The sequence below is a fragment of the Pediculus humanus genome, genomic scaffold (assembly GCF_000006295.1).
Source record: "Pediculus humanus corporis 1103172108306 genomic scaffold, whole genome shotgun sequence".
NCBI classification, from domain to species: Eukaryota; Metazoa; Arthropoda; class Insecta; order Psocodea; family Pediculidae; genus Pediculus; species Pediculus humanus.
Window position 1 is genome coordinate 649,079 of NW_002987875.1, and position 24,517 is coordinate 673,595.

The 24,517-nt window shown below is 31.0% G+C and overlaps 3 protein-coding genes across 3 annotated transcripts; all 3 read left to right on the plus strand.

Moving 5' to 3' along the window:
• Positions 1-114: 114 nt before the first annotated feature.
• Positions 115-7,623, plus strand: Phum_PHUM577340 (5'-3' exoribonuclease, putative; the record flags this gene model as incomplete). The annotated part of the gene is made up of 21 exons (XM_002432175.1): positions 115-189; positions 551-670; positions 760-929; positions 1,005-1,140; positions 1,230-1,394; positions 1,467-1,628; positions 2,309-2,584; positions 2,682-2,881; positions 2,977-3,195; positions 3,283-3,430; positions 3,507-3,618; positions 3,706-3,881; positions 4,020-4,183; positions 4,323-4,566; positions 4,689-4,980; positions 5,078-5,392; positions 5,482-5,669; positions 5,760-5,880; positions 5,953-7,097; positions 7,170-7,415; positions 7,534-7,623. 21 exons carry the CDS (start codon positions 115-117, stop codon positions 7,621-7,623), a joined length of 4,764 nt encoding a protein of 1,587 aa, XP_002432220.1.
• A 1,037-nt stretch (positions 7,624-8,660) lies between these two features.
• Phum_PHUM577350 (COP9 signalosome complex subunit 7A, putative) lies at positions 8,661-9,485 on the plus strand (the record flags this gene model as incomplete). The annotated part of the gene is made up of 1 exon (XM_002432176.1): positions 8,661-9,485. The coding sequence occupies one exon, from the start codon at positions 8,661-8,663 to the stop codon at positions 9,483-9,485; it is 825 nt and encodes a 274-aa protein (XP_002432221.1).
• Positions 9,486-13,433: 3,948 nt separating this feature from the next.
• On the plus strand, positions 13,434-23,882 carry Phum_PHUM577360 (serine/threonine-protein kinase wnk 1,3,4, putative; the record flags this gene model as incomplete). Its single annotated transcript, XM_002432177.1, has 21 exons — positions 13,434-13,465; positions 13,730-15,253; positions 15,338-15,558; positions 15,631-15,983; positions 16,064-16,186; positions 16,278-16,553; positions 16,669-17,805; positions 17,879-18,071; positions 18,121-18,189; positions 18,886-19,037; positions 19,240-19,267; positions 19,400-19,410; positions 19,727-19,879; positions 19,965-20,444; positions 20,526-20,674; positions 20,760-20,946; positions 21,050-21,209; positions 21,320-21,588; positions 21,675-21,833; positions 21,966-22,259; positions 22,836-23,882. The coding sequence occupies 21 exons, from the start codon at positions 13,434-13,436 to the stop codon at positions 23,880-23,882; spliced, it is 7,017 nt and encodes a 2,338-aa protein (XP_002432222.1).
• Positions 23,883-24,517: the final 635 nt, after the last annotated feature.

A 24,517-nucleotide genomic window follows, 5' to 3' on the forward strand; every position in this document is an offset into this window, starting at 1 on the left:
CAAAGGGAAAAATATTGAATATTCTTTTTTAAAAATCTGTTAGAGTTAAAAAAAAAAAAAAAAAAAAATTAAACACTTTCAGATATATATTATTTTATTTATAATTATTTAAAGATGGGAGTTCCAAGGTTGTATCGATTTATAAATAGAAGATATCCGTGTGTAACGGATTATGTGGAAGTTCATCAAGTGAGAAATTTTATTTCTATACATTTATATTAATTCCAATTTAAACCTTATATTTTACTAAATAATTTTTCAAGATTTATTATTTCTTTGAAACGAAAATTCGATGAATCGAAAAAGATAAAATTATGTACGATTTCACTCAACATTATGCTTTAATTTACCCCAAAAAAAAAAAAAAAAAAAAACAATTACATAAAATTATTTTTTTTGTCACATACACATATGCTTACATTAAAATTTTTCTCTTTTAAATTTAGATCAAAAAAAAAATTAATATGAAAAAATATATTTATCTTTTAATAATTTATATTAAATAAATAAATAAAATGATAAACATATTTTAAAATTTCAAATTTTCTAGGTTCCTCATTTTGAAAATTTTTATATCGATTTAAATGAAATTATACATGTGTGTTTTAAAGATGAAACGGCAAGTGGGAAAACTAAAGAAATTTTTTCAAAAATATTTACTTATATAGAGGTAAGTTAATATTAGAAAAGAAAAAATTATTATTTCGTATATTTAATTGTGTTATAGAAAATTTAATGTAATTATAATTTTGATTTTAGTTTTTATTTAATTTAATCAAACCCAAAAAATTATTTTTCTTATCTGTCGATGGAGTCGCACCAAAAGCAAAAATGAATAATCAAAGAGGAAGAAGGTTTCAAGCGGCTAAAGAATTAGAAAATGAAAATCAGAAGCTATTGGCCGAAGGCAAACCGATTCCAGACGAGAAGTACATTAATTACAAAAAATACTAGTCTTACAATAGGGATAAAATTATTTATTGCTAAAAATTATTTATTTTCAGTTTTAATTCATTATGTATCAGTCCTGGTACAGAATTTATGGAAGAATTAGATAAGCATTTAAATTATTTTATTAGGAAAAAAATATCGACAGATTCCATGTGGCAAAAAATTGTAGTTATATATTCAGGGTATAAAGTAAGCAAATATTTAAATTTAACTTTTTTTCAAATGCCAGAATTAAAAATTAATAACTTTTTTCTTTTTTGTTTTTTGATTTAAATAAGACTCCTGGAGAAGGAGAGCATAAAATTATGGATTATATTAGGTACCTGAGAACGACATCAGATTTCGATCCGTACATTAGACATTGTATTTATAGTTCTGATGCTGATTTAATGCTTCTTGGACTTGCACTACATGAAATAAATGTTTCAATTTTAAGAAGAGATGTAAATATTAACTCTTAAAAATGTATACTTTAGTGTATAATTGATTTTATTAATTTAAAAAATTATTTTTAGCCTGATTCCAGTTCGAAAGAAAAAAAATCGAATGCATCAAAAGAAGAAAAAAATATTTTTGTACATTTATCAATTTTAAGAGATTATTTAGATTTAGAATTTCAAGAATTAAAAGGTTGTTTGCCTTTCGAATATGATTTGGAACATCTGATCGATGATTGGGTATGTGTTATGATTAACAAGGGGGAAAATGGAAAAAGTTTGTCGTAAACTTTTAAATTTTTTTTGTTTTAAAAATTAAATAAAAACTATTAACTGCTTGCATTTTATATAAAGAATATAAATTAATAGTAATTACAAATTTATATAAATAATTTTAAAATTGAAATATCTTTTTTGCAAATTTATTTTTTTTATTTTTTTACTTTTTTGTAGTCAAAATAAACAAGGGCAAGTGGCTTTTAGTTTGAAAAAATTTTCAACCCGAATATATATGTATATATCTCTGAATGAAAATTATTAAAAAAAAAAAAAAAGAGGAAAAAACCAAAAAAACGAAAAATGCAATGGTATTAAATTATTTAATTTATAAAAATAAATTTTTGAAAATTCTATTATCACTACTCGATTATTCATTATTTTCCAGTTGCAGTGATTATTGTTCACATTTTTTATTTAAATTTTATTTTTTATTAATTGAAATTATTTTCGTTTTTATCAATAATAAATCCAAGGTTTTGTGTCCATTTTCCATGGAGGTTTAGGTTTAAAATTAATTGTAAATTTTAATATGTATTAACCATAATTATTTAAAAAGGCATATTTTTAAAAAAAACTTTACGTTAATACGTTGATTGATTTATTGATTGATTGATTGATTGATTGTTTTTCTATTTTTTTAGATTCTTATGACTTTTTTGATGGGAAATGATTTTATACCAAATCTACCAAATATACAAATCGATACGAATGGCGTTTTGGTTGTGCTCGAGGCATACAAAAAAATAATTCAAACATTAGACGGTTACATTAATTTAAATGGATATTTAAATTTACCAAGATTTCAAAAATTTTTAAATAAATTATCCGAACACGATATGGAATCATTTAGGGAAACATTTGCCGATCTTGCTTTTCTCGAAGGAAAATGTAATCAATTACGACCATTTGAAAATGATGTAAATTTAATATTTTTTTTTTTGTATTCCATGGAAAATTTACCAAAAAAAAAAATTTATTTTATTCCTTTTTAAATTTATTTTATTTTAAAAACAGGATGATTTATCAGATGAATCTCAAAAAAGAAAAAGCGATTTAGAAGAATTAATTAAATCAACGAATGATATGTTTGAATTTTCCGACGAAGAAGAAAATCATGATGATGATGATGATGATGATGATACATTTTTATTTGAATTTAAAATGAAGAAAAAAAATTATTATAGCGATAAAATGTGTTTTGATGAAATGACGGAGTGAGTTTTTTACAAATATTTATCCCAAAAATCTAATTATAATAATAATGAAAAGGTTTTGAAATTTAAATTTATTTATTATTTTTTTTTTTAAGGGACATATCAAAAAATCTGACAAAAAATTATATTCAAACAATTCAATGGATTTTATTTTATTATTTTCACGGATGTGCGAGTTGGACTTGGTATTATCCTTATCATTATTCCCCTTTTTTATCAGATATTAAAAATTTCGAAGATTATAATCTGGAATATAATAAAGGAGAACCTTTATTACCATTTGATCAATTGGTGTCCATACTTCCAGCTTCGGGGTTTGTAAAATAAACAATTTTTTTTTTTTCTCGTTGATGATTTTTTTTAAGGAAAATTAAAAAAAAAGGAAAATTTCGTTTTTTTAGAAAAAATTATCTTCCAGAAGTTTATCACGATTTAATGAATTCTACTGACTCCCCGCTAAAAGATTTTTTTCCCGATGATTTTAAAAGGGATTTAAATGGTAAAAAAGCAGATTGGGAATCTATTATTTTAATTCCATTCGTCGATCAGGTTAATAAATAATTATAATAATTTTAAATTTATTTATTTATTTATTTATTTTTACATAAAATGTGTTTTTTTATAGGATGAAGTTTTAAAATATACTACACCGTTAAGAAATAAATTAACAGAAAAAGAAAAAATAAGAAACAGTCATGCTCCTATGCTTATTTATACATACACGGATAAAAATCTCGGTAATTTTTTTTAATTAATTATACCTTATACCTGAATGTGTATACCTTTTATTACCTTACATAAATAAATGTTTTTTTTTTTTTTAGGAGTTTATAAAATCTCGAATCATTTCCCTGACGTTTTAGCAAATCATGCGCAAGTAATTGAAAAATGGCATAATTCGATTTTGGTTGACAAATCGAAAATGGTCTTCGGTTTAAGACCGGGTGTTTCGCCTTTAGGTGGGCCGGTTTTTCCAAGATTAAAATATTTAAAATACACCGTAATATTCTTAATTTATTATTATTATTATTATCCTATTATAATTTGTGTATATTATTTAAAAATGATGATGATGGTGATGGTGATGGTGATGGCGATGGCGACGGTGCATGAATTTTTTTTTTTTTTGATTTTACAGAGTTGCATAATGCAAATCAATTTGGAACAATGGACGTGGTCCGGGAATGATATAAGCGTCGTGCTCACGTTGGAAAAAAACGAAATGACATCTTTACAAAATGTAGCCGATGATTTATTGGGAAAAATTGTTCACGTGAGGTGGCCATTTTTAGATGAAGCCAAGTGAGTTATCATTTATATAATTTTATTAAAAAAATGGTATAGAGGATCTTTTATCTTGAAATTTTCAATTAAAATATCTCGCATTTATGTTTCCCCCCCCCCCCCGCGGGAATCAAATGAAATTTTTTTAAATTTTTAGAGTTGTAGCAGTGTCGGATGGTAAAATTAAATATACTTTAATCCGGGATAAGGAAATTAGGAGAGATACATTGGACGAGAGTAAAGTTAAACAATTTATCGCGTGTGCAAATGCATTCGAAACGAAATATTCGAAAAGGAAAGCAATTAAAATAGGGCCGGTCGAGGTCATAGTTTACGTTAAAAAAAATAAAGGTCAAAAATACGTATTTGATTCAATGGGTAATGCTGTGAATGAAAAATTGGTAAGGAAAATTAAGTATCTATGTTTCTAGATGACGATCGGAAAAATCGCGTTATTAAAAAATATTTAAATAATAATAATAATAATAATTGAGTAAGGAAAATCTTATTATTATCATTTTAGTGGTCGTCGGAAATCGTAGAATATCCTTTACAAACTCTCGTCACGGATTTAATTCGAGATTTGAATAATACAAATTATAAAACCGTTAAAGATGCATTTCCCGTCGGATCATCGGTTTTGTTTTTAGGACAACCACATTTCGGATCGATGGGAAAAATTTTAGATAATTCAAATTTATTACCGGGGAGCCGTTTGGAAGTGGCTTTACAAGTCACGGAATCCAAATCGTCTCTGTTGAAAAACACGTTGGAAAATTTGAAATTGCACGGGAAAAAAACAGAATACTACTACAGTGCGTTAATAATAATAATAATAATAATAATAATATTTAGCTGTGCGTGATTGTCGTTCCCACGTTTATTACATGCTCTCATTATTTAAATTTTCAGGTAGAGAAGCGAGTAGATTGGCCGGAATCGATTACGAAGTTTTTTGTCACATGACCGGGTATTTATACGTCGACGTCGACGATCCGGAATTTAAAAAAGAATCGAAAATCAACATTGGATTGGTATTGAAACAAAATAAAAGGAATCAGGGAATTATGGGATATGCGGCGAAAAAAAAAAACGTTTGGATGTATTCGAAAAAAGCCGTCGAAGTTGCCCGAATGTACAGGATTAAATTTCCGGAAGTTGTCGAAGCTTTGTCCTCTCTCGATGATTTTAAATTTCTTTCGAATAATGAATTTCAACCTAAATTGAGTGAGTTGGGAAAATTTTTAGGGGGGGAATACCCTTTTATTGAAAACTTTGACCTACTTTTATTTTTATTTTTTTGTTTTTGTTTTCAGAGGTAGAAAGATTAATCGAATTAAGAGATTGGCTTAAAAGTTTAGAATATAAAAATTTAGAATTCGTGTCGGGAAATTCGGAAATGTTGGAAAAGGATGAAATTTTAAAAATAAACGAAGCATTGACGAATAACGAAGAAAATGTTAAAATTCAAAATATATTCGTCAATCCGAATTTGTTATACAGGGTATCTATCCATCCATCCATTCATTCATCCAGTCTTAATTTATTTTAAAAATAATTGAAATTAAATTGAAATTTTTTTTTTCATTCGTAGAGTGAATTGAATTTGAACGTTTTACCACCGGACGTTAATGTCGTTCATTCTTTATACGATAGAGTTGTTTCCATACGATCATCCGGTCCCGTTCCCGTAGGATTAAAAGGAGTGATAATCGGTAATATTATCGGTATATTTTGTATATTATCATCGACAAAAAAATTTACATAAAATTTTTTTTACCCGTCAGGTATTTACGAAGATGAAGAAGAAAAAAATGAAAATTTTTACGGAGTACTTTTTGACGAGCCATTTTTGGGGGGCGAAACGATACATTCGATAGAATATAAATATTACAAAATGTCGGAATGTTCGTTATTGAATATAACGGAGGATAAAAAAGACGTCGTGCAAAAATTAAATAACGACGGTCTTTCGAAAATTGAAGAAAGTGAAAAAAATTTCAAAGGATCGAAAGGAGACGGGAACGGGAAAAGGATAACATCCGCATTTGCAAAATTCGACAGTTCGATTTCCGGGGAAAAATTTAAAAAAAATAACGATGATGATGATGATGATCGTTATACGAAAATGTGGACGGATTTGCAATGTGGTAAATCCGAAAACGAAACGACGAACGTTTTGAAAAAATTATTGAAAATTGATAATTCGGAAAAATCATCATCATCATCATCAACGACGACGACGACGACGACGGGAGTCATAGAAGATCCGGTGAAATCATTTTTCGACGGGATGATATCAACGATGGGAAAAAAAACGGGAAAATCACCTTCCGTACCGATTCATCATCATTATCCGCATTCGACGATCATGGCGGAAAATCATAATCAAAAAACAAAATTTAATTACATGGACCAATTGAATAATTATTGTTTGAATAATAATATTAGAATACCAAATTTAAATTTTAAATATGTCGGAAATAAACACGTCGTGGGAGAAATTTTATGGTCGAACGGGAAGCTTTATAATAGTCAATTATGCGATAATAAATACGATGCAAGCGAAATGGTCGCCAAAGAAATATTGAAGAGTTTGAATGATGGGAAGGAGAAAATGGGAAAAGGTGACGTCATGATATTTTCCCGAGACGGTGACAGGGTTTCGCACGATGGGGGAGTGGGAGAGTGGAGGAGAAGGATAAATCATAATCAATGGAAAGGGGCGAAATTTAACGATTCGTCCGATGATTTTTACCACGATCAAGAAGAATATAAAATTTTAAAGAAAAAAAATGATTTTTTACCGCACGAGTTGCCGCAACCCCCGAGGCAATGGGTCGCGAAAAGTACGAAATCGAAATCGTCGTATTTGAATTTTCCAAAAAACGAATCCGTCGTTAAAAATTTCGGGAAAAAAACGGAAACGGAAGTAAATAAATGATATTAAATTATTTCAAATAAATTCGATGGATAAAAAATAATTTTTTGGTTTAAATTGCAGAGCGGGAGTAATTCGAATCAAACTAAATTAAATTCATCCGAATGCAAATCACCACCGAAATCATCTGCCTTAAGTTTTGTGCCTCTTCAAGCCATAACCGGTATGAAAACGATCAAACCCATCGCGACGACGAAACAAAACACTAATAATAATAATAATAGTAATAGTAATAATAATGATAATAACGAATCGATAAAAATCGCGAATAAAAGTCAACCGAATCAAACAACTCCTCAGGAATCAAACGTAATTATTTTATATAATCGTTCGTTTGGGCTTTTTTTTAATTTCATAGAGTAATAATTTTTATAATAATAATAATAATAATTAATTTCATTTTTTTTTTTTTTTTTTTTGATTTCAGAAAAATTCAACGGTTTCATCGTCGAAATTTTATTCGCAAAAACCGAGATATAATAAAATAGCAGCTAATTTAAATTTTAATAATTTTTAATAAATAAAAAATGAGATATTTTAATTAATAATAATAATAATAATAATAATAATGGAATGCTTTAATGTTGATATTTTTCATGTAATATTGTAAATCGATAAATCAATAATAATGATGATAATTTATTATTGATCGTATATAAAAAATGAGATTTGAAGGAAAATTTTAAATGGGGAAAAAGTTTGTTGTCGTTTATAATAAAGAATAAATAGATAATAATGATAATATTTATGTATAAATATATGTATATGCTACACGCACAAAACAAAAAGTACAAAATTTTAATTTTAATGTTTAAACTTTTAATTTTTTCAATTATACGATTAATCTTTGCATTTTTTTTTTTTTTGTAAATATTTAATCGCCGAATGTTACACTCGAAAATGATGGTAGTAGTAGTAGTAGTAGTACAATTGAACAAAAAAAAAAAAAAATTACAAAATGTTGTAATTTTATAGAAAAATCATTGAAAAAAAAAATTAATTGATTATGAACTCTTATTACACGATTAAAAATAATTAATTGTATTGAGATTAATGTGTTCATTCTGTTGTGTCATTTATCAATTTTTATCAGTTATTTTCTAATGACATTCCTTGTTTTAATTATTATTATATATTTTTTTTTCACGGGGTAAATTATAAATGTAAAAACGAATGTAAAATGTCTGTCAGTCAATTAAATAAAAATTTTTTTTTTTTTTACCCTTGTAAATGTTTGTTTTGCTTATTGTAAACTAGTTAAATTATATGTGAATTGTTTTGAAATAATAAAATAATTTTAACTGTATTTTTGATTAAACGAAATATTAATTATTATTTTTATTAATTAAATATTAATTTAATAAACGAATAAAAGGAAGAAAAAAAGGTAAATAATAATAATTTTCCTTTGACTAATGTATTACATTACGTAGAGAGCGCTAGTAGTTTAGTTCAGCAACGTACCGTTAATGGATGTAAAATATAGTTGGCAGCACTGAAGTCGAATTCAAACAAATATATTAAAGTCGTGTAGGTGTATTGTGAAATAAAAATATGAAAAACAATTCGATAATAGAAAATAAAAATTCTGCCACGGGGAGTAATCCATTAGAACAATTTGTTCTTTTGGCTAAAAGTACAAAAGGAGCAGCTGCTCTAGAGTTAATTAAACAAGTTTTGGAAGCGCCGGGTGTTCACGTTTTCGGAGAATTATTGGATATGCCAAATATTCTAGAGCTTGACAATGGGCCACACTCTAATTATTTCAATACTCTTAACTTGTTTGCTTACGGCACTTACAGGCAATATTTAAATAATAAAAGTAAATTTATCGAACTGACGGATATTCAAAAGAAAAAACTTCAACATTTGACAATAGTCACATTAGCAACTAAAATGAAATGCATACCTTATTCTGTATTACTTCAAGAGCTCGATGTGAAAAATGTTAGAGATTTAGAAGATTTAATTATAGAAGCAATTTATTCTGATATAATTCAAGGTAAATTAGATCAAAAAAACAGTCAACTTGAAATTGATTATGCCATAGGAAGAGATATTAGACCAGAAGATATTGGAGCAATTGTAAATACTCTTCAAGAATGGTGCGATTCGTGTGAAGCTGTTTTAGCATGCATCGAATCTCAAGTTAATAAAGCGAATAATGAAAAAAATCAAAAGATAAAACATAGGGAAGCCATTGAACAAGAAATTGCTAATATTAAAAAAACACTTAAAACAAATGCTGTAGAAAATGATGAAACAATTAATAATGAATCTAGAGAAGCTTTGGCGCAAACTGGAGAGAAAACGAAAAAACCAGTGGTTAAATCGAAAGGTACTAGAGGAAGCAGTAAATTTTGGCAACCTAAATCGTAATTCAATGTTGATAAAAGAAAAATTGTATAATTTTTTCCTACTACATGTTAATATCAAAGTGCTTTCCTTTGCTTAATTAAATTTTATTTAATAATAGAATTTATGTGAGTTAAAATGGGCAATTTACATAAAAATTTCGTACAAATATCGACAGAATTTTTCCAATTAATATTTTCAATATTACTCGAAGCTAACATACAATTTAAGGCGTTTAAAAAAATAGTTATTTAACTAAGTCTACATTTGCTTATGTAAAAAGAATAATTTGATTCTTTTAAATAAAAAAATATCAATAAAATAATCATATTAATTTTGTTATTCGATTCTAAGTAGAAAAAAATTAAATGTTGTTATTTATGTTTAAGAAAATGTTACACAGCCATTTTGAATCTATAAACATAAATTCAATAAACATGTTACATATGATTTTTTTTTTGGAATAACACCAGCAGAAAATTTATAACTTTCAAAAGTATGAATTAAATATCGAAAATACCAAAAAAAAATATTTTTTTCTTTTCAAATTCATGTTCCTTTCGAGTTTGAAATAAATTTTAAAAAAAAAATAGTTTTAACAGTTTTTTTTTTATGATAAATAATTTATTATTAGTGAACCTATTAATAAAAAAATGTTTTATTATATTATATTAATTAACAAGATTGTATTATAATATATATAATTATTTTTGCTGTATTTATTTAAATAAAAAATTTTTTTAATTGATATTGTTTATTAAAATTATTATCTCCCACAAATTGTAAATACTTTCATGATGATATCGTAATAATGATAATTCTAAGTGATAATAAATATCTTATCAATTTATCTAATAACAAATAAATCTTAAAATTTAATTTGAATGGTAGTAAAATTTGAAAGAAAACATTTTGACGATTTTTTGAACAAAAAAATTACCGTTCGAAAAGGCGGAGCGTTTTTGTTGTCAAACCGATCACCGGTCTAATGACCCGACAATTTATTATTTTTTTTTTTGAGCAGAATGAAAAACATACGTTATTGAAAGTTGGCATTGGATTGCATACAATGTCGCAGTTGTAAATTAATTATATAAGTGTAAGTAAACGAATATTTTTTTTAATTACGTTAACATCCGAATATATATAATAATTAAATACTCACGTTTAAGAATATTTCATTCTATTTTTTTTTTTTTTTTTTTTTTTTTGTGAAATCATCTTGATCATTTTGATGAATGAATTCATTTTTATTCCTTATGAATCTTAGTCTGGCTCTCATTAAAGAGAGATCATTTGCTCATTAACAAAGATTGATTTGCTGTTTTTTTTTTTTTTTTTTTATTTTAACTTTTTTTAATTTTATTTATTTATTTTAAATTGATTAACGTTAAAAGTTTAATGCTTACATAATTCATATTAAATTAATTAAACTAAAAATTGTGTGTGTTGATAAAAATTTTAAAAATTGTACTCATTCGAATTGTGTCTAATCGTAAGTATATTGGATGAAGGTTGAATCATATGACGAAAGAATTTATTTACAAAATTTTTAATTTTTTACATATTATTATTATTATTTTCTCTTAAATCTTATTATAATAATTTAAACTGTTATTTATTTATTATTGACACATAATCGATTTTGATTTAAATATTCCAACGGACTTATATATAAATTATTTTCAATGCGTCTTAAATTTAATTTAATTTTAGATTTACAATAAATAACATTTTTATTATTATCATGTTATCGTACCTGTACGAAAAATCGTTTTATATTCAGGTTCTATCTTGTTTATTATATGTCATTACATGTGTTTGTGTTTAATTAGCCATCTTTTATTTAGTTTTTAATCGAAATGAAAGAATCTTGGTATGAATGTGTGTATGCAGGGGTAACGAAAAGAAATCGAAACCTTAAAAAAAGGTTAATTACCATCTTAAATTATAATTTTTTTTTTTTTTTTTTGTTTCCCCCCACAAATTTAAATATTAAAATATGTGTTTAAACAAAAAAGGTTTTTCCTTCTTAAAAACTTGTTAGTTTTTTTTTTAAAAACTTTTTAATCATCGTTCATAAATATTAATTTATTCGTTATTACAGGCATGAGTCTTTGATAATACCTATTTATTCCATTTTGTACTGTTTTTCAGATTGATTTTACCTTTAAAAATACAATTTTTACACTAAATTACTTTACAAAATTTTTTTTTTTGAGGTAATGATGTAATATAGAGAGTAAAAATTATTTTTCGATTTGGTTGTATTGCATTTTTTTTTCCCCGGCAGCTTCCATATGAAGAAAAATATCTTTTTGGTTGCATGATGATGATTTGATTGAAAATCAAGGTCATGAACTTGAGATTTACACCATACATATATGTATCATTGTTGTCGTCTAATTATTCTCTCCAACATTTTTTTTTTTCATTTCCCATAATTTAAAAACAAAAAAGGAAAATTTTTTTTTCCTAGTTTCATACCTACATATTATCGAATGATTCGAAAAGAAGAAGAAAAGAAAAGTGTGATAATTTTACTAATTAAATACTAATTTTATCAAATGACTAATTATTTTTTGATTCTGTTAATAAAAAAAAAAAAAAAAAATTTGCATTAAATAAATGTAACTTCCTCATTAATATCAAGAGAGAGAGAGAGAGAGAGAGAGAAAAATCTCATCTCGTAAATGATTTAACGATTGTGTCGTGTATGGAGTTTGTCGAGTTTTTTTTTACAATTCGATTTAATCGAGGAAAACAAAAACAAACAGGAGATGGTGTCATGTTTATTATAAAATTTTACATCAAGTGCAAGTGATAACATCTCGATAATTACTTTTTGCATTTAAGTATCAATAATAATAATAATAATAATTTAATATATTTGAGGTGATTTTTTTTTTTGTAGGAAAAGAAATATTACATAAATTACATACATAAGGTTTAATTTATAAATTTTTTATTTTACAATTATGTTTTGTGTTACAAAATCAAAACAAAAAGAATAATTTATCGCTTTAAAATTTTTTTTTTTTTATTACAAAAAAATAATAATAATAATAATAATAATTGGTTATATCGAGTGACATTCTAATAATTATAGTTTAATACGACATTATCATCATCATCATCATCATCATCATTATTTTTTTTCATTGTCATGTATTTGTGGTGGGTGGTGGTGGTGGTGGTGGTAGTGGTGGTACTACTACATTGTTCTTTATTAAGGGTTTCAAAACAACGTAATCACGACGATAATTATACAGAGATAATAAATATTTCCTGAATAAAAAAAAAAAAAAAAAAATTTATTGAACTCTATTTTTTTTGTTTTTTTTTTTTTTTTTGTTGTAAAATTGAAATTTTTATTTGATTAAATCAAGTGAGTCATCCGTCATCGTGTCCGTCACGTTTCAAAAGCCTCCTACTGTTTTTCCTATTGTTATTATTATTATTATTATTATTATTTTTTGCAAAATAAAATTTTTCTTATCTATTCATCAATAAATTAATATAAATACGGGAGGGGAAGGGAGGGGGAGGGGGAGGGTAGGAGGAATGCAAAGTGCAAAATGATAACAATAAAAAAAATTACAAATTATTTGTTTATTTATTTATTTTATTTTATTTATTTATTTATTCATGGAATACATTGTATTATTATTATTATTATTATTATTATTTTTTTTTTTTTTTTTTATTTATAGTTTTTAAAAGTCTGAGACTCTTGTTAAAAACATGAGCTAAAAGAAATTATGATAAGGATATCAACGCCGCATTGATCAAGTGGATTTTCAACCACGGGCTCAAATCATTCCAGCCTCGTATTTTCGCTTTTCCGGAAAAAGTCAAAAGTTTTTAACAAGCGAAGAAACGAGGTGTCAAAAAAAAATTGTGTAGCGTACGACGACGACGACGACGAGGACGAAGACGAGGAGGAGGACAATGACGACCATGTTGATAATAATGAGCCGGATATTGATGAAAATTCAAGTGTTGTAAAAAACAAAGAAAAACCCCCGAGTCAAATAAATATTGGTGAGTAATTTACCCCTTTTTTTTATAAAAACATCCCCTTAAAAAAAAAAAAAAAGAAAAAATGTTTGTTTGTTTGTTTTTCATTTTGCAGACGAAGAAGAAAAAACAAATCGAAACAGTTTAAATTTGAATTCCTTAAATATAAATAATAATAATAATAATAATAGTAGTAGTATTGGTGACACGAACGGAATCGAATCATATAATCACGATAATAATAGTAGTAATTATAAAAAGGAAATTATTAAATCGTCGACTCGTGAATCAGTGAGAGAAACAACGTTGATTTCCGTAGTGGATTCAAATTCTGATAAATCAGGGGAGAGGTTGAGGGTCAAAGAGGATAAGGGATCCGTCACGGATAAAAATAAAAATAAAGAATCGACCGTGAAGGAAACCTCAATCACGATTCATTACACGCCGTCGAAAAAACAAGCGGGTAAAAATGAAATAGCAAAGGCCGGAACCGTGAATGAGACAACGGAAAACGATGGGAAAAAAGTTAATAAAAAAGCAGAAGATACTAGACCGGCGAAAAAGGCTTCATGTCATCAGGGTAAAAAGACAAAATTCGAAATATTGGGAAAGAATAAGGGGAAAATAGATAGCGGTAAGGGGGTAACGTCGAAATCGAGGCCGACGACTCTGTTGACGAAATCGAAATCGGTGAGTCCGAGGAGTTCGAATTCTTTCGACAAGAAAGATGGTAAAATCTCGTCGTCGAAAACTCCGGCGTCATCGAACACGAGAATCGTCAATGCAAAAATGTCAAAGAGTTTGGATGCGACGAACAACAAGAAGACGGTGGACAAAGTATCGGATAAATTACTACTCGACAATGCCCTGAAGGAAACGAAATCGGAATGCAGCATAGTAAAAAATCGTAGAAGCATGGACGTGTCGAGTCCGAGCACGTCGGGAGCATCGAGCCTCCAAACGATCGTTTCAATAATGGATAAACAAAATTCAATTGAGTTTAAAGAAGTGTCCTGGGCCGTCGAGGATCTATTACCAAACATAAGATCGAGCCTGTTGAAAAAATTCAAATTGGGTTTGTGGAAAAGTGATTCGCAGATATTTGTCGAAAAGGTTGTCAGTAGTAGCGAAAGCATATGTAAAATGGATAAATCGAATTCTTTGGAAATTATTTATTGTAAAAATGATATTAGTAAAGATTCTAGTTTTAAAAAGGGGGGGCCGTACGAGTCGTTGAGCAGTCAAACTCTCCCGGAATACAACAGGAAATTACGAAGGTTGAGTCAATTCAAAATCGACAAGAGAGATTTGGAAGACGGGGGGAGGTACGTGGGTCGCTGCAAGGGATTCGTCGATCACGACGAATTCGATGACGGCGTTGAAAAAATCCCGGACGACGATGACGTCGCTCGACCTTTGCCCGATAAACTTTTACCCTCCGAGGGACCGCAAGACGATGATGAGGAAAAAGCCATCGGAGTCTCACCCGATGGCAGATTCCTTAAATTCGAAGAAGAGATCGGGAGGGGAAGTTTTAAAACGGTGTACCGAGGTTTGGACACTCAAACGGGAGTTTCCGTCGCCTGGTGCGAATTGCAGGAGAAAAAATTGAATAAGACTGAGCGGATAAGGTTTCGCGAGGAAGCGGAAATGTTGAAGGGATTGCAACATCCCAACATTGTCAGGTTTTTCGATTATTGGGAAGCGACTCCGACCAAGAGGAAATACATCGTTTTGGTGACGGAGTTGATGACGTCGGGAACGTTAAAAACGTGAGTCGGGAAAAAAAAAAAAAATTTTTTATTTTGGAGTAAATTTTTAGGGCGCATTAATTTTTTTTTTGTTTGTGGTTTCAGGTATTTGCGACGGTTTAAAAAAATCAATTTAAAGGTATTGAAATCGTGGTGTCGACAAATTTTAAAAGGTTTAATGTTTCTTCACTCGCGAACTCCGCCTATAATTCATCGAGATTTAAAGTGCGATAATATTTTTATAACTGGTACCACTGGCTGTGTTAAAATAGGAGATTTGGGATTGGCAACACTGAAAAATAGATCGTTTGCCAAATCCGTAATAGGTAAATACGAAAAGTAATGATAATAATATATTCAAAACCCGATGATGATGATGATGATGATTTTGATTACAGGTACGCCTGAATTTATGGCACCCGAAATGTACGAGGAACATTACGACGAATCCGTTGACGTGTACGCATTCGGAATGTGCATGTTGGAAATGGCAACGTCGGAATATCCCTACAGCGAATGCATGGGTCCGGCTCAGATTTACAAAAAAGTCGTGTCCGGAGTCAAACCGCAAAGTTACGACAAAGTCGAGAATTCGGAAATCAGAGACATCATTGACAAGTGCATCAAATTGAACAAGGAAGAAAGGCCCAAAGTGAAAGAATTGTTGAATCACGAATTTTTTGCCGAAGATTTAGGTTTGAAATTGGATTTAGTGTCGAGGGATGAAGCCATTTCATCTATGAAAGAAAAGGTGGGGAAAAATTTTGAAAAAAAAAAAAAAAAGGGGGGGGGAAATAATAATAATAATAATAATGAAAATTTTGTCGACAGGTTGAATTTAGATTGCGCGTGTTGGATCCTAAAAAAAGGGGAAACAAACACAAGGAAAACGAAGCCATACAATTTGAATTTCACGTCATCGAAGATAATGCGGATGAAGTTGCTAACGAAATGGTAAAAAAAAAAAAAATTTTTTTATTTTTTTTTGGTGGGGGGGAGGGGGAGGTAATTAAAGAAGAAAATTGAGATGATTTGTTTTTTAAAGGCAAAATCAGGTTTGATAATGGAAGAGGATGCTAAAAGCGTCGCCAAAATGTTAAAATCACAAATTGCATCCCTGACGAGAGAGAGAGAAGAGAGGCAACATTTAATCGAGGTTCCACCTGATTCTGGTTACGTCACCATTCACACGGGAGAACAATTGGCGGATTTAACATCGACGAACGACGGTCAATTGAACGAAAACGTTCAACCTGTTTTTCTTCAACAGCAATTTTACATAAATCCAATTCCGACGCACGTGCAACAGGTGTTTCATCAAGTCAGTCTATATTAAATTTTTTTTTTTTTTTTTTTTTAAGGTTTAGTAATGAGGGCATGAGGAAGACACACGTCAGAATCATCCCTTACGTGTACGATTGTATTTTATTTTTCAGCACGTTGCCGGTACTCCCGTTCAAAGCGGTAATAATTTCATGGGAACAACTTATCCCGTTCATCCAAGTTTTCCAACATCGATCACCGTACAACCCGGTCAACCGTCGACGGTTGGAACGAGTTTAACCGGGCAAATCTACTATCAACCGGTCTTAACGAATACGATAGTGACGCAACCCGTCATTGCGACGATTCAACAACAACCGAATCAAGATTTGAATGGTGGTTCTTCGAATAGAACGGAACCTCAAATAATCACGGTCAAATCGGAAATGGTCAAAGACGTGACGACGTTGGACGACATACAAAATATTCACATACTACCAAACGTCATCGTTCCTCCCCTACTCATCAGTCAAGATTTACCCTTGAGAAAAGAATCCGTCACGATTGACAATTCTGATAGCTCGGGAAGAAAAGAATCGACCATATCTACGAAATCCTTTTCTAGTCAGGCTTCCGATAACGTTCAATTCATCGAACCTACCATGCCTGTTTTTCAACCAATACCCGAACAGTATCCGAAAGGAGTGGCGGAAGTTGTGAACAACGATTTGACGTCGTTAGATAAAAAATCCGATGTGAAAGATGATTTTTTGTCTAATTCTCAAACGGATGGACATTCTGAAATTTCGCAACAAGAATATCTACCCTCGAGCGGACAGGATAATTCTTACAACGTCGAATCTAGTCAAAGCACTTCCCCGGATCAAAATAACATGCCGTTGGAAAAACCGAAAAATCTCGCGGATAATTCGGATTTCAGTCAAGCGAGCAACAGCACGGATAATCAACTTTGGGATAATCTATATTACGATTCTCAACCGATAACACCCATAGCGGATTATCAGAATTTCGATTATCCGAAAGATAATCCGGACGATCAGGGGAATGCAATGGAAAACACGATGGAAATGATGGATAAGGAAGAAACGAAATTGGAAAGGACGGAATCATCGAAATCGAGAAAATCCAGCATGATCAAAAGGAAAAGTCGGCCTTTCGGACCCAAATTATCGGTTTTGAGTTTGACTGGTTCCACGATCGAATGCCAATTGGAAACGTCCAAACATCAAACGGTGACGTTCACTTTCGAAACGGGAGATGCGGTACCCGCGGATATAGCAAATAATTTGGTAAATTTTTTTTTCTGTTTTTTTACAATTTCTCACGATTGTGCTTCTTCTGAATTTTCTTTTTCTTATTCAGGTTCAAGAAAATTTATTATCGGAACAACATTCGGATGTTTTGATCGAATTGGTTGCGGATTTAATACGGCAACTCAAAGAGAATCCAGACAAGATTCCGGTTTTACCCGCGACGAGCATGATTCCGGGAGAAAATGTTGTTTCCAACGTTGGCAGTCCTGTCGTGTCGAGAAAACCGAGGGATCGGGATAGAAGTATGGAACCGAAAGTAAGAACTTGAAAATTATTCATTATTATTATTAGGATTAGATGGAAAATGGGTTACTTTCACTTGGGGAAGTACTTTGCTTATCATTAAACTTATCAAATTAAGTTAGATAGAAAATTTGAAAGAAAAAGGGGGGGTAAGATGGGGGGGGGACAGGGGGTCAATAACATTTACATTTACATTTAATTGTCTAATTATTAATTATTCTTCTTATTCTTCTTTTGACGCGTTTTTCTTTGTCGTTTTCTTTTTTTTTTTGACTCATATTGAATTTCCTATCATTTTTACGTTGACACGATAAACATCATAGGTTCGGCACAGTTCACTAACACGGACGGGAAGCTACAGAAGAAATCGACATCATCGTCGTCAATCAGTAAGTCATGGTTGTTATTACGGTACCTTTTTCTATTTAAAAATCATCACCACCACAAAATATTGTCTGCCAATCCCTTTTGTAGCTTTTTTTTTTTTTTTTTTGGTCACGGTTACGGCAGCAAATTTTTTTTCGTTTGCTGTCGGGGCTTTGCTGTCGGTTATATATATATATATAAATTGTTAATTTTTTTTTGTTTTTTTTTTACGTTAAGTTTGATTAATTGTGTTAATTATGTACCGAATTCGTTTCGTGAAATATGTTTTATTTTTATTATTATTATTATTTCTATTATTATTACTATTATTATCATTATTATTTTAATTCAACGCGAGATTCCATGCTTGCACTTGTAGGAGTTTTATTCTCCAAAATTCTACCCGATTCCTTACGAATAAATGTTTCGATATTAATTTTTTCCTAGATTTTTCCAGAATATTCTCCAGTCTTATCCAGTTTTCTCCAGTATTCTCCAGAATTTTCTCCAGACTTCTCCAGTTTTCTCCAGAATTTTTAGACTGCTCTAGGCATATCCAGACTATTCTAGTCTTCTCCAGTTTTCTCCAGACTTCTCCAGTATTCTCCAGAATTTTTTTCCAGACTTCTCCAGTCTTATCCAGAGAAACCTCCCTAATCTTCTACACAGCCTTTCTAAACTTTTTCAGCTTTTTTTTCTAAACTTTTCGAATTTTATTTTCATTCTTTTCCAGATTTTCTCGGGACTTTTCTTGTCATTATTATTCTTATTATTATTTTTTTATTATTATTAGGAATATAGATAGATAGATATTTTAGAATTTCAATAAGTTATTATGAATATTTGCATTTAACAATTTATTAAAAATATTATTTTATCGTGAGCCCGCGCGCACACACACAAAAAATTAATCAATCATTCAATCAATCAATCGTTTTATTTAAAATTTATAGTAATGTAGCTTTTTGCTTGGTGATTTTATATATATATTTTTTCCGTGGGCATGTTTTTCGCTTTTATCGAGAAAGAGAGAGATAGAGAGAGAGAAAGAAAGAGAGAGAAAGAAAGAGAGAGAGAGAAAGAGAGAAAGAAGGAGAGAGAGAGAGAGAAAGAAGGAGAGAGAGAGAGAGAGAGAAAGAAGGAGAGAGAGAGAGAGAGAGAGAGAGAGAGAGAGAGAGACTGACTGGACATGGTTTATGTCTTTGTTACAATTGTTAATTATATATATATATATAAGAAAAATCTTATCTTTAATTGAATTTTAAATTTAAATTCTTTTTTTTTATAGAAAGATGAAACTTCCGTGTCGTTGACGACGACGCCGACAAAGCAAAGATTTAGCGACATAACACCCCCACCATTATTCAAATCCCAAGAATCGAGTCCGGTCAAACATCAAAGATTCAGCGAAGTCGTCATGCCCTCATCATACATTTCACAGGTTGGTCGTAATCGAAACGAAATCCGTATTGATTTTTTTTCTCTTTAATTTAAAATTAAAATTTTTTTTTTGGGGGGGGATAAAGGATCTACCTGGAACGAGTTCCCTACCACCCGTAGTCAATCAAGATTTCAATCAAGTTTTAATGGTGTCTGAAAATGGCGGAATACAAATGGTACCCGAACCCGATGGTCAAATGGAAATACCCGATTCGAAAGTTTATTCGCCGACGACGATCGAGAGAAAAATGTCTGTCGTCGTTCCACCCAATTTGCAAGAGCTTAACATACCCCTGGATAGAATAAAATCGTGCAGCGAACAAAGGGAAAAGAAAATATCAAGGTTTCTAGTCAGTCCGGTCGTAGATAAAGGAGCGACCGATGAATCCTCCGTGGTAGTAACCGAGGGACTCGCGAAAGGACTGGAATCCTCGAGCACCAAACAAATCCCGTCGAGAGGAGAAAATCCAGGAGGGAATTTTTGTCAGGATGTTTTTCAAGATAACAGCGTGAGCGATCAATTATCGTCCGGGGGAAGAAAATGTTCGGCCATGCATCAACCCGATGTAAATTTTTCGAAACCCGAAGAACGGAAAATTTTTGTTGTTGTTGGTGGTACCTGATTAAATTTTGATTTTTTACTTCAGATTGAAAGTTCAGCGAGGAAATTAAGTTCAGACACTCAATGCAGCGTCATAAGCGGCGATGATTGCACTCCGGCTTTGAATAACACACCGACACAGCAATACACACCCGACAACACGATAACCGCTTGTCACGCGGAAAAAGATTTAGGGTAAAGATTGGATTTTGCATTGTAAAAGTTTAGAAAGTCCTCATCGTCATCTCTTCGAGAAAGAAATAATTTTTCCACTTTTCAGTGCTCCCCGTACGATAGCTGATTTAGAGCAAAAACTCGTCGAACTCACTTCGCAGCCTTCGGAGCTTGCAATTGGAACACCACCGAGTCAACCCGCGACCCCTCACGTTAATCTCAATTATCAGACGTACATGCAAACGTTACATCAGCGATTGTCAAACACTCCGACCGTTGGACAACATAATTTGGTATAATGATATCATCTCACCCTTTTCTCCATCCATTTTTAATATATAAAAAAAATGAGTTTGACTCACGCAATGCTTACAAATGTAATTTCCTTTCCCACAGTCTGATCCTCACATGAGTATTCCAGAGGGAGTCGAAGCACCCACGGTTCTCGTACAACCGGTGGCAGCACAGCAAATCGCTTTTCAACCGATGCCGGCAACTCTATCGCAATTCGATGGAATCAAATCAAATTTGCTTGTCACGCAGCCTATTAACATTGGTAATTTTTCAAAGTTTCAACCCCTTTCCCCCCACTCCCCCACTCCCCCCTCTCCCCAGCCTCAATCGGTTCTGATTTGAAAAAAAAATTTTTTCTTTTGTTTCCATCAGGTCCGCCAGTTATGCAAAACATGCAACCGGTTCAAGCGTTGCCGGTGCAAAATCTACAAGGGATGAAAGATAATCAGACGATGAATTTTGTTCAGCCCGTTGGAAAAAGTCAAAATTTATCAACCGTTTCTCCAGGAATAATAAATTTACAACCCATAACCGGAAGTCAATTGATTCATTCTTTGCCGACCTGTCAATTGAATCAACCCTCTAAAACGGGACAAAATCTAGTGGCCGTTCAACCAGTGACCATGATTACTTCGACGACCGTAAGTTAATAATAATAATAATAATAATAATGATTTAAATATTAAAAATTTTAATTGATGATTATTCGTCGTTCACGAATGTTCAGGTACAGGATGCGGAAGTAAAAGAAGAAAAACCTAGGGTCCGTCCCACGGCCATTGATCTACACGATTTGGAACAGGAATTGTCAAAGATTCACACGGGAGGAACGAGACACATACTACTTCAACCTCAACCTGTGACCATGGTGAACGCCATTCAACCCGTCGAACTCGGATTGAATTCTTCAGCGGATGGCGGATACATAATAGATTCGGTAAATTATCATCATCATCATCATCATTATTATTACTCCTTCTATTTGTTTAAATTTGACTTGAATCGAATTTTTTTGTAGAAAAAGAAAAGGCAAAAGAAAAAATCGATGGATGGTAAAAGTATTAATCAATCTGGGGGTAATAATGCCGTGTCGAAAGTGTCCAGGTTTCAAGTAAGCGTCATATCGGAATCGAACAACGACCCGGTTAAAGCGAGAGAACCCAAGAGAGAGACCAAGACTGGAAGGTTTAGCGTCGTCACTCACGAGGACACGGAAAAGGAAGAGAAAAAACCCGCGACAATGTATTACAAAGCAGCATCCACCGCGTTTCTCATCGGAACTCCGAGTTCTACAGAATTCAATAATCATTCTGTAAGTAAAAAAAAAAAAAAAAAAATTTGAAAAAAAAAAAAAAGCGCGAGCGCACGTGCACGTGCACACACACACACGTGGGCTCGCGGGAAAAACAAAAAGAGAAAATCCTAAACGAAATCGTATCTATCAATCATTAATAATATATGGTAGTTTGAAAGTTTATATAGCTAAAAACGAGTGTTGTTTTAATTAATTGCTTTTAATGTTTTTACAGTAATTATTCAAATATACAGTTGAATTTATATGATAAGGCACTGTATATAAATTTTTTGACACGTAGAAAGAGTCAGTTAGGGAAAAAGTTATACTAAAAGTCGCCATTGTAGTTGTTTTGTAATGTTTTGTAGTTAGTTAGTTAGTTAGTTAGTTTGCATTAAAAAAGTGTTTGTCCGAGTGAGAAAATATGGAGTCCGATGCTTGGTTTTTGTAAATAAGTTTTATTTTACCGCCTTTTATTTTTTTATTTTATACTGTTTTTGTGCCCCGGTTTTTTTTTTTTTTTTTTTTTTTTTTCTTATTTTTATTATTATTATTATTATTTTTTTTTTTCTGGATGACTTGTTTATGTTGTAGCCAATTTCGGAAAGGAAAAAGATGACATCATCTTCGAAAAATGAAAAAATTAAAATAACTACTACTACTACTACTACTACCACGTCGGGAGGACGACGAAAAAAATCATACATGACGAATAATCACTTAAAACCTGAAGAATCCCCCCCCTCGGTCATCCTACAAAAACCCAATCCTATAAAATTTGCTCGGGATCGATTTCATAGGAAAAACGGACGAGTCGAAAATGATTTTCTAATGGAAGAAATCGTTTCGAATCCGGATGAGAATTCGAAAAAAATGACGGAAAATTCGAAAAAAAAATGGAAGAGGAGAAAAAGTTCGACCGTTTGCGGTGGGGAATTTTTCGCGGATAAAAATATATCAAACAGTTGGCAGAATTTGTCGGCGGATGGCGGAAGGTGTCCGAGTCCGAATTGCATATGTAAGGGCAAACCTTGTCTGTGTGGGAATCATTACAATTCGGTCAAGATGTCGTCGTCGTCGGTTCGGGAACATTGGAAATTCAATCCACTCGCCGAACTCGAAGATTATTATTTGAATAAGAAATCACAGAGTTGTGGCAACGTTGCCGAATTGTACAGTCCGCTGCTGGAAAGAAATTCTCACTCTTTTGAAAATTTAGCGACGAAATTGAACGAGATATTTCAGGGAAACATGAAATCCCAGGGGAATTTGACGGTGGTAAGAAAATCACGATTCGATAAGAGTCCCGTGAGGAGTCCGACGAAGAAAAACGCCATGAATTTCGAAAAAAGTATTTTCCTCAATAAAATAATGAAAAATCGGGAGAGTAAAAAATTCGGGAGTTTGAGCGATTTGAATTTGGGAGAACGAGAAACCGTCGGCGGAAATTTGGGAAAACGGAAAACGAACGAACCTTTCGTAACGTCCCCCGAAATAATGCTGTCGACTAATAGTAATAATAATAATAATTATAATAATTATATTAATAATACGATGCCCTTCAGAAAATTTTCGGAGATTACACCGTCCGTTGCGTTGGTAAGACTGACTGCTTTTTTAAATACGTCACATCCGCTTTGAAAAAAAAAAAAAAATACGAAGCAAAAAATCATTGGTGACGGCATGACAAAGAAAAAAAAAATGAAAATGAAAATGGATGTGATGTTAATGTTGTTCCTGTTCCTCATGCTGCTGCTGTTGCTGCTGCTGTTGCTACTTTTGCTACTTTTTCTATCGTTTCATAGGCATGGCTTTTTTCTTCTGTCTCACGAAATTCTTTTCTTACAGAAAACACACACACTATGACTTATGAAAATGTGGAAAAGATTATTTGTGATGAAACCTTTCTCCCCCCTCTCTCTCTCTATCTCTCTCTATCTCTCTTAATAATTTTCTTTCGGTTTTGAATGTAACATAATAAAAAACAAACAAACAAACAAACAAAACAAACTTGATGTCATTCGCTTTGTAAAAATCCGTTAAACGTAAACACGAATCACACAAAACATTCATTCATTCATTCATTCATTCTTTAAGCATCTCTTAATGAGGTTATTCAGGTGTAAAAAATTGCAAGAAAAAAAAAAAAACTTACCTACGGTGGTGCCGGGTTGCTACGAAAATTTTTAATCCTTTTTCCCTCCCCCCCTCCATGTAAATAAATTGCATTTGAATTCGGTTTGCATTATTTTTCACAATTTTCCGCCATGATAATT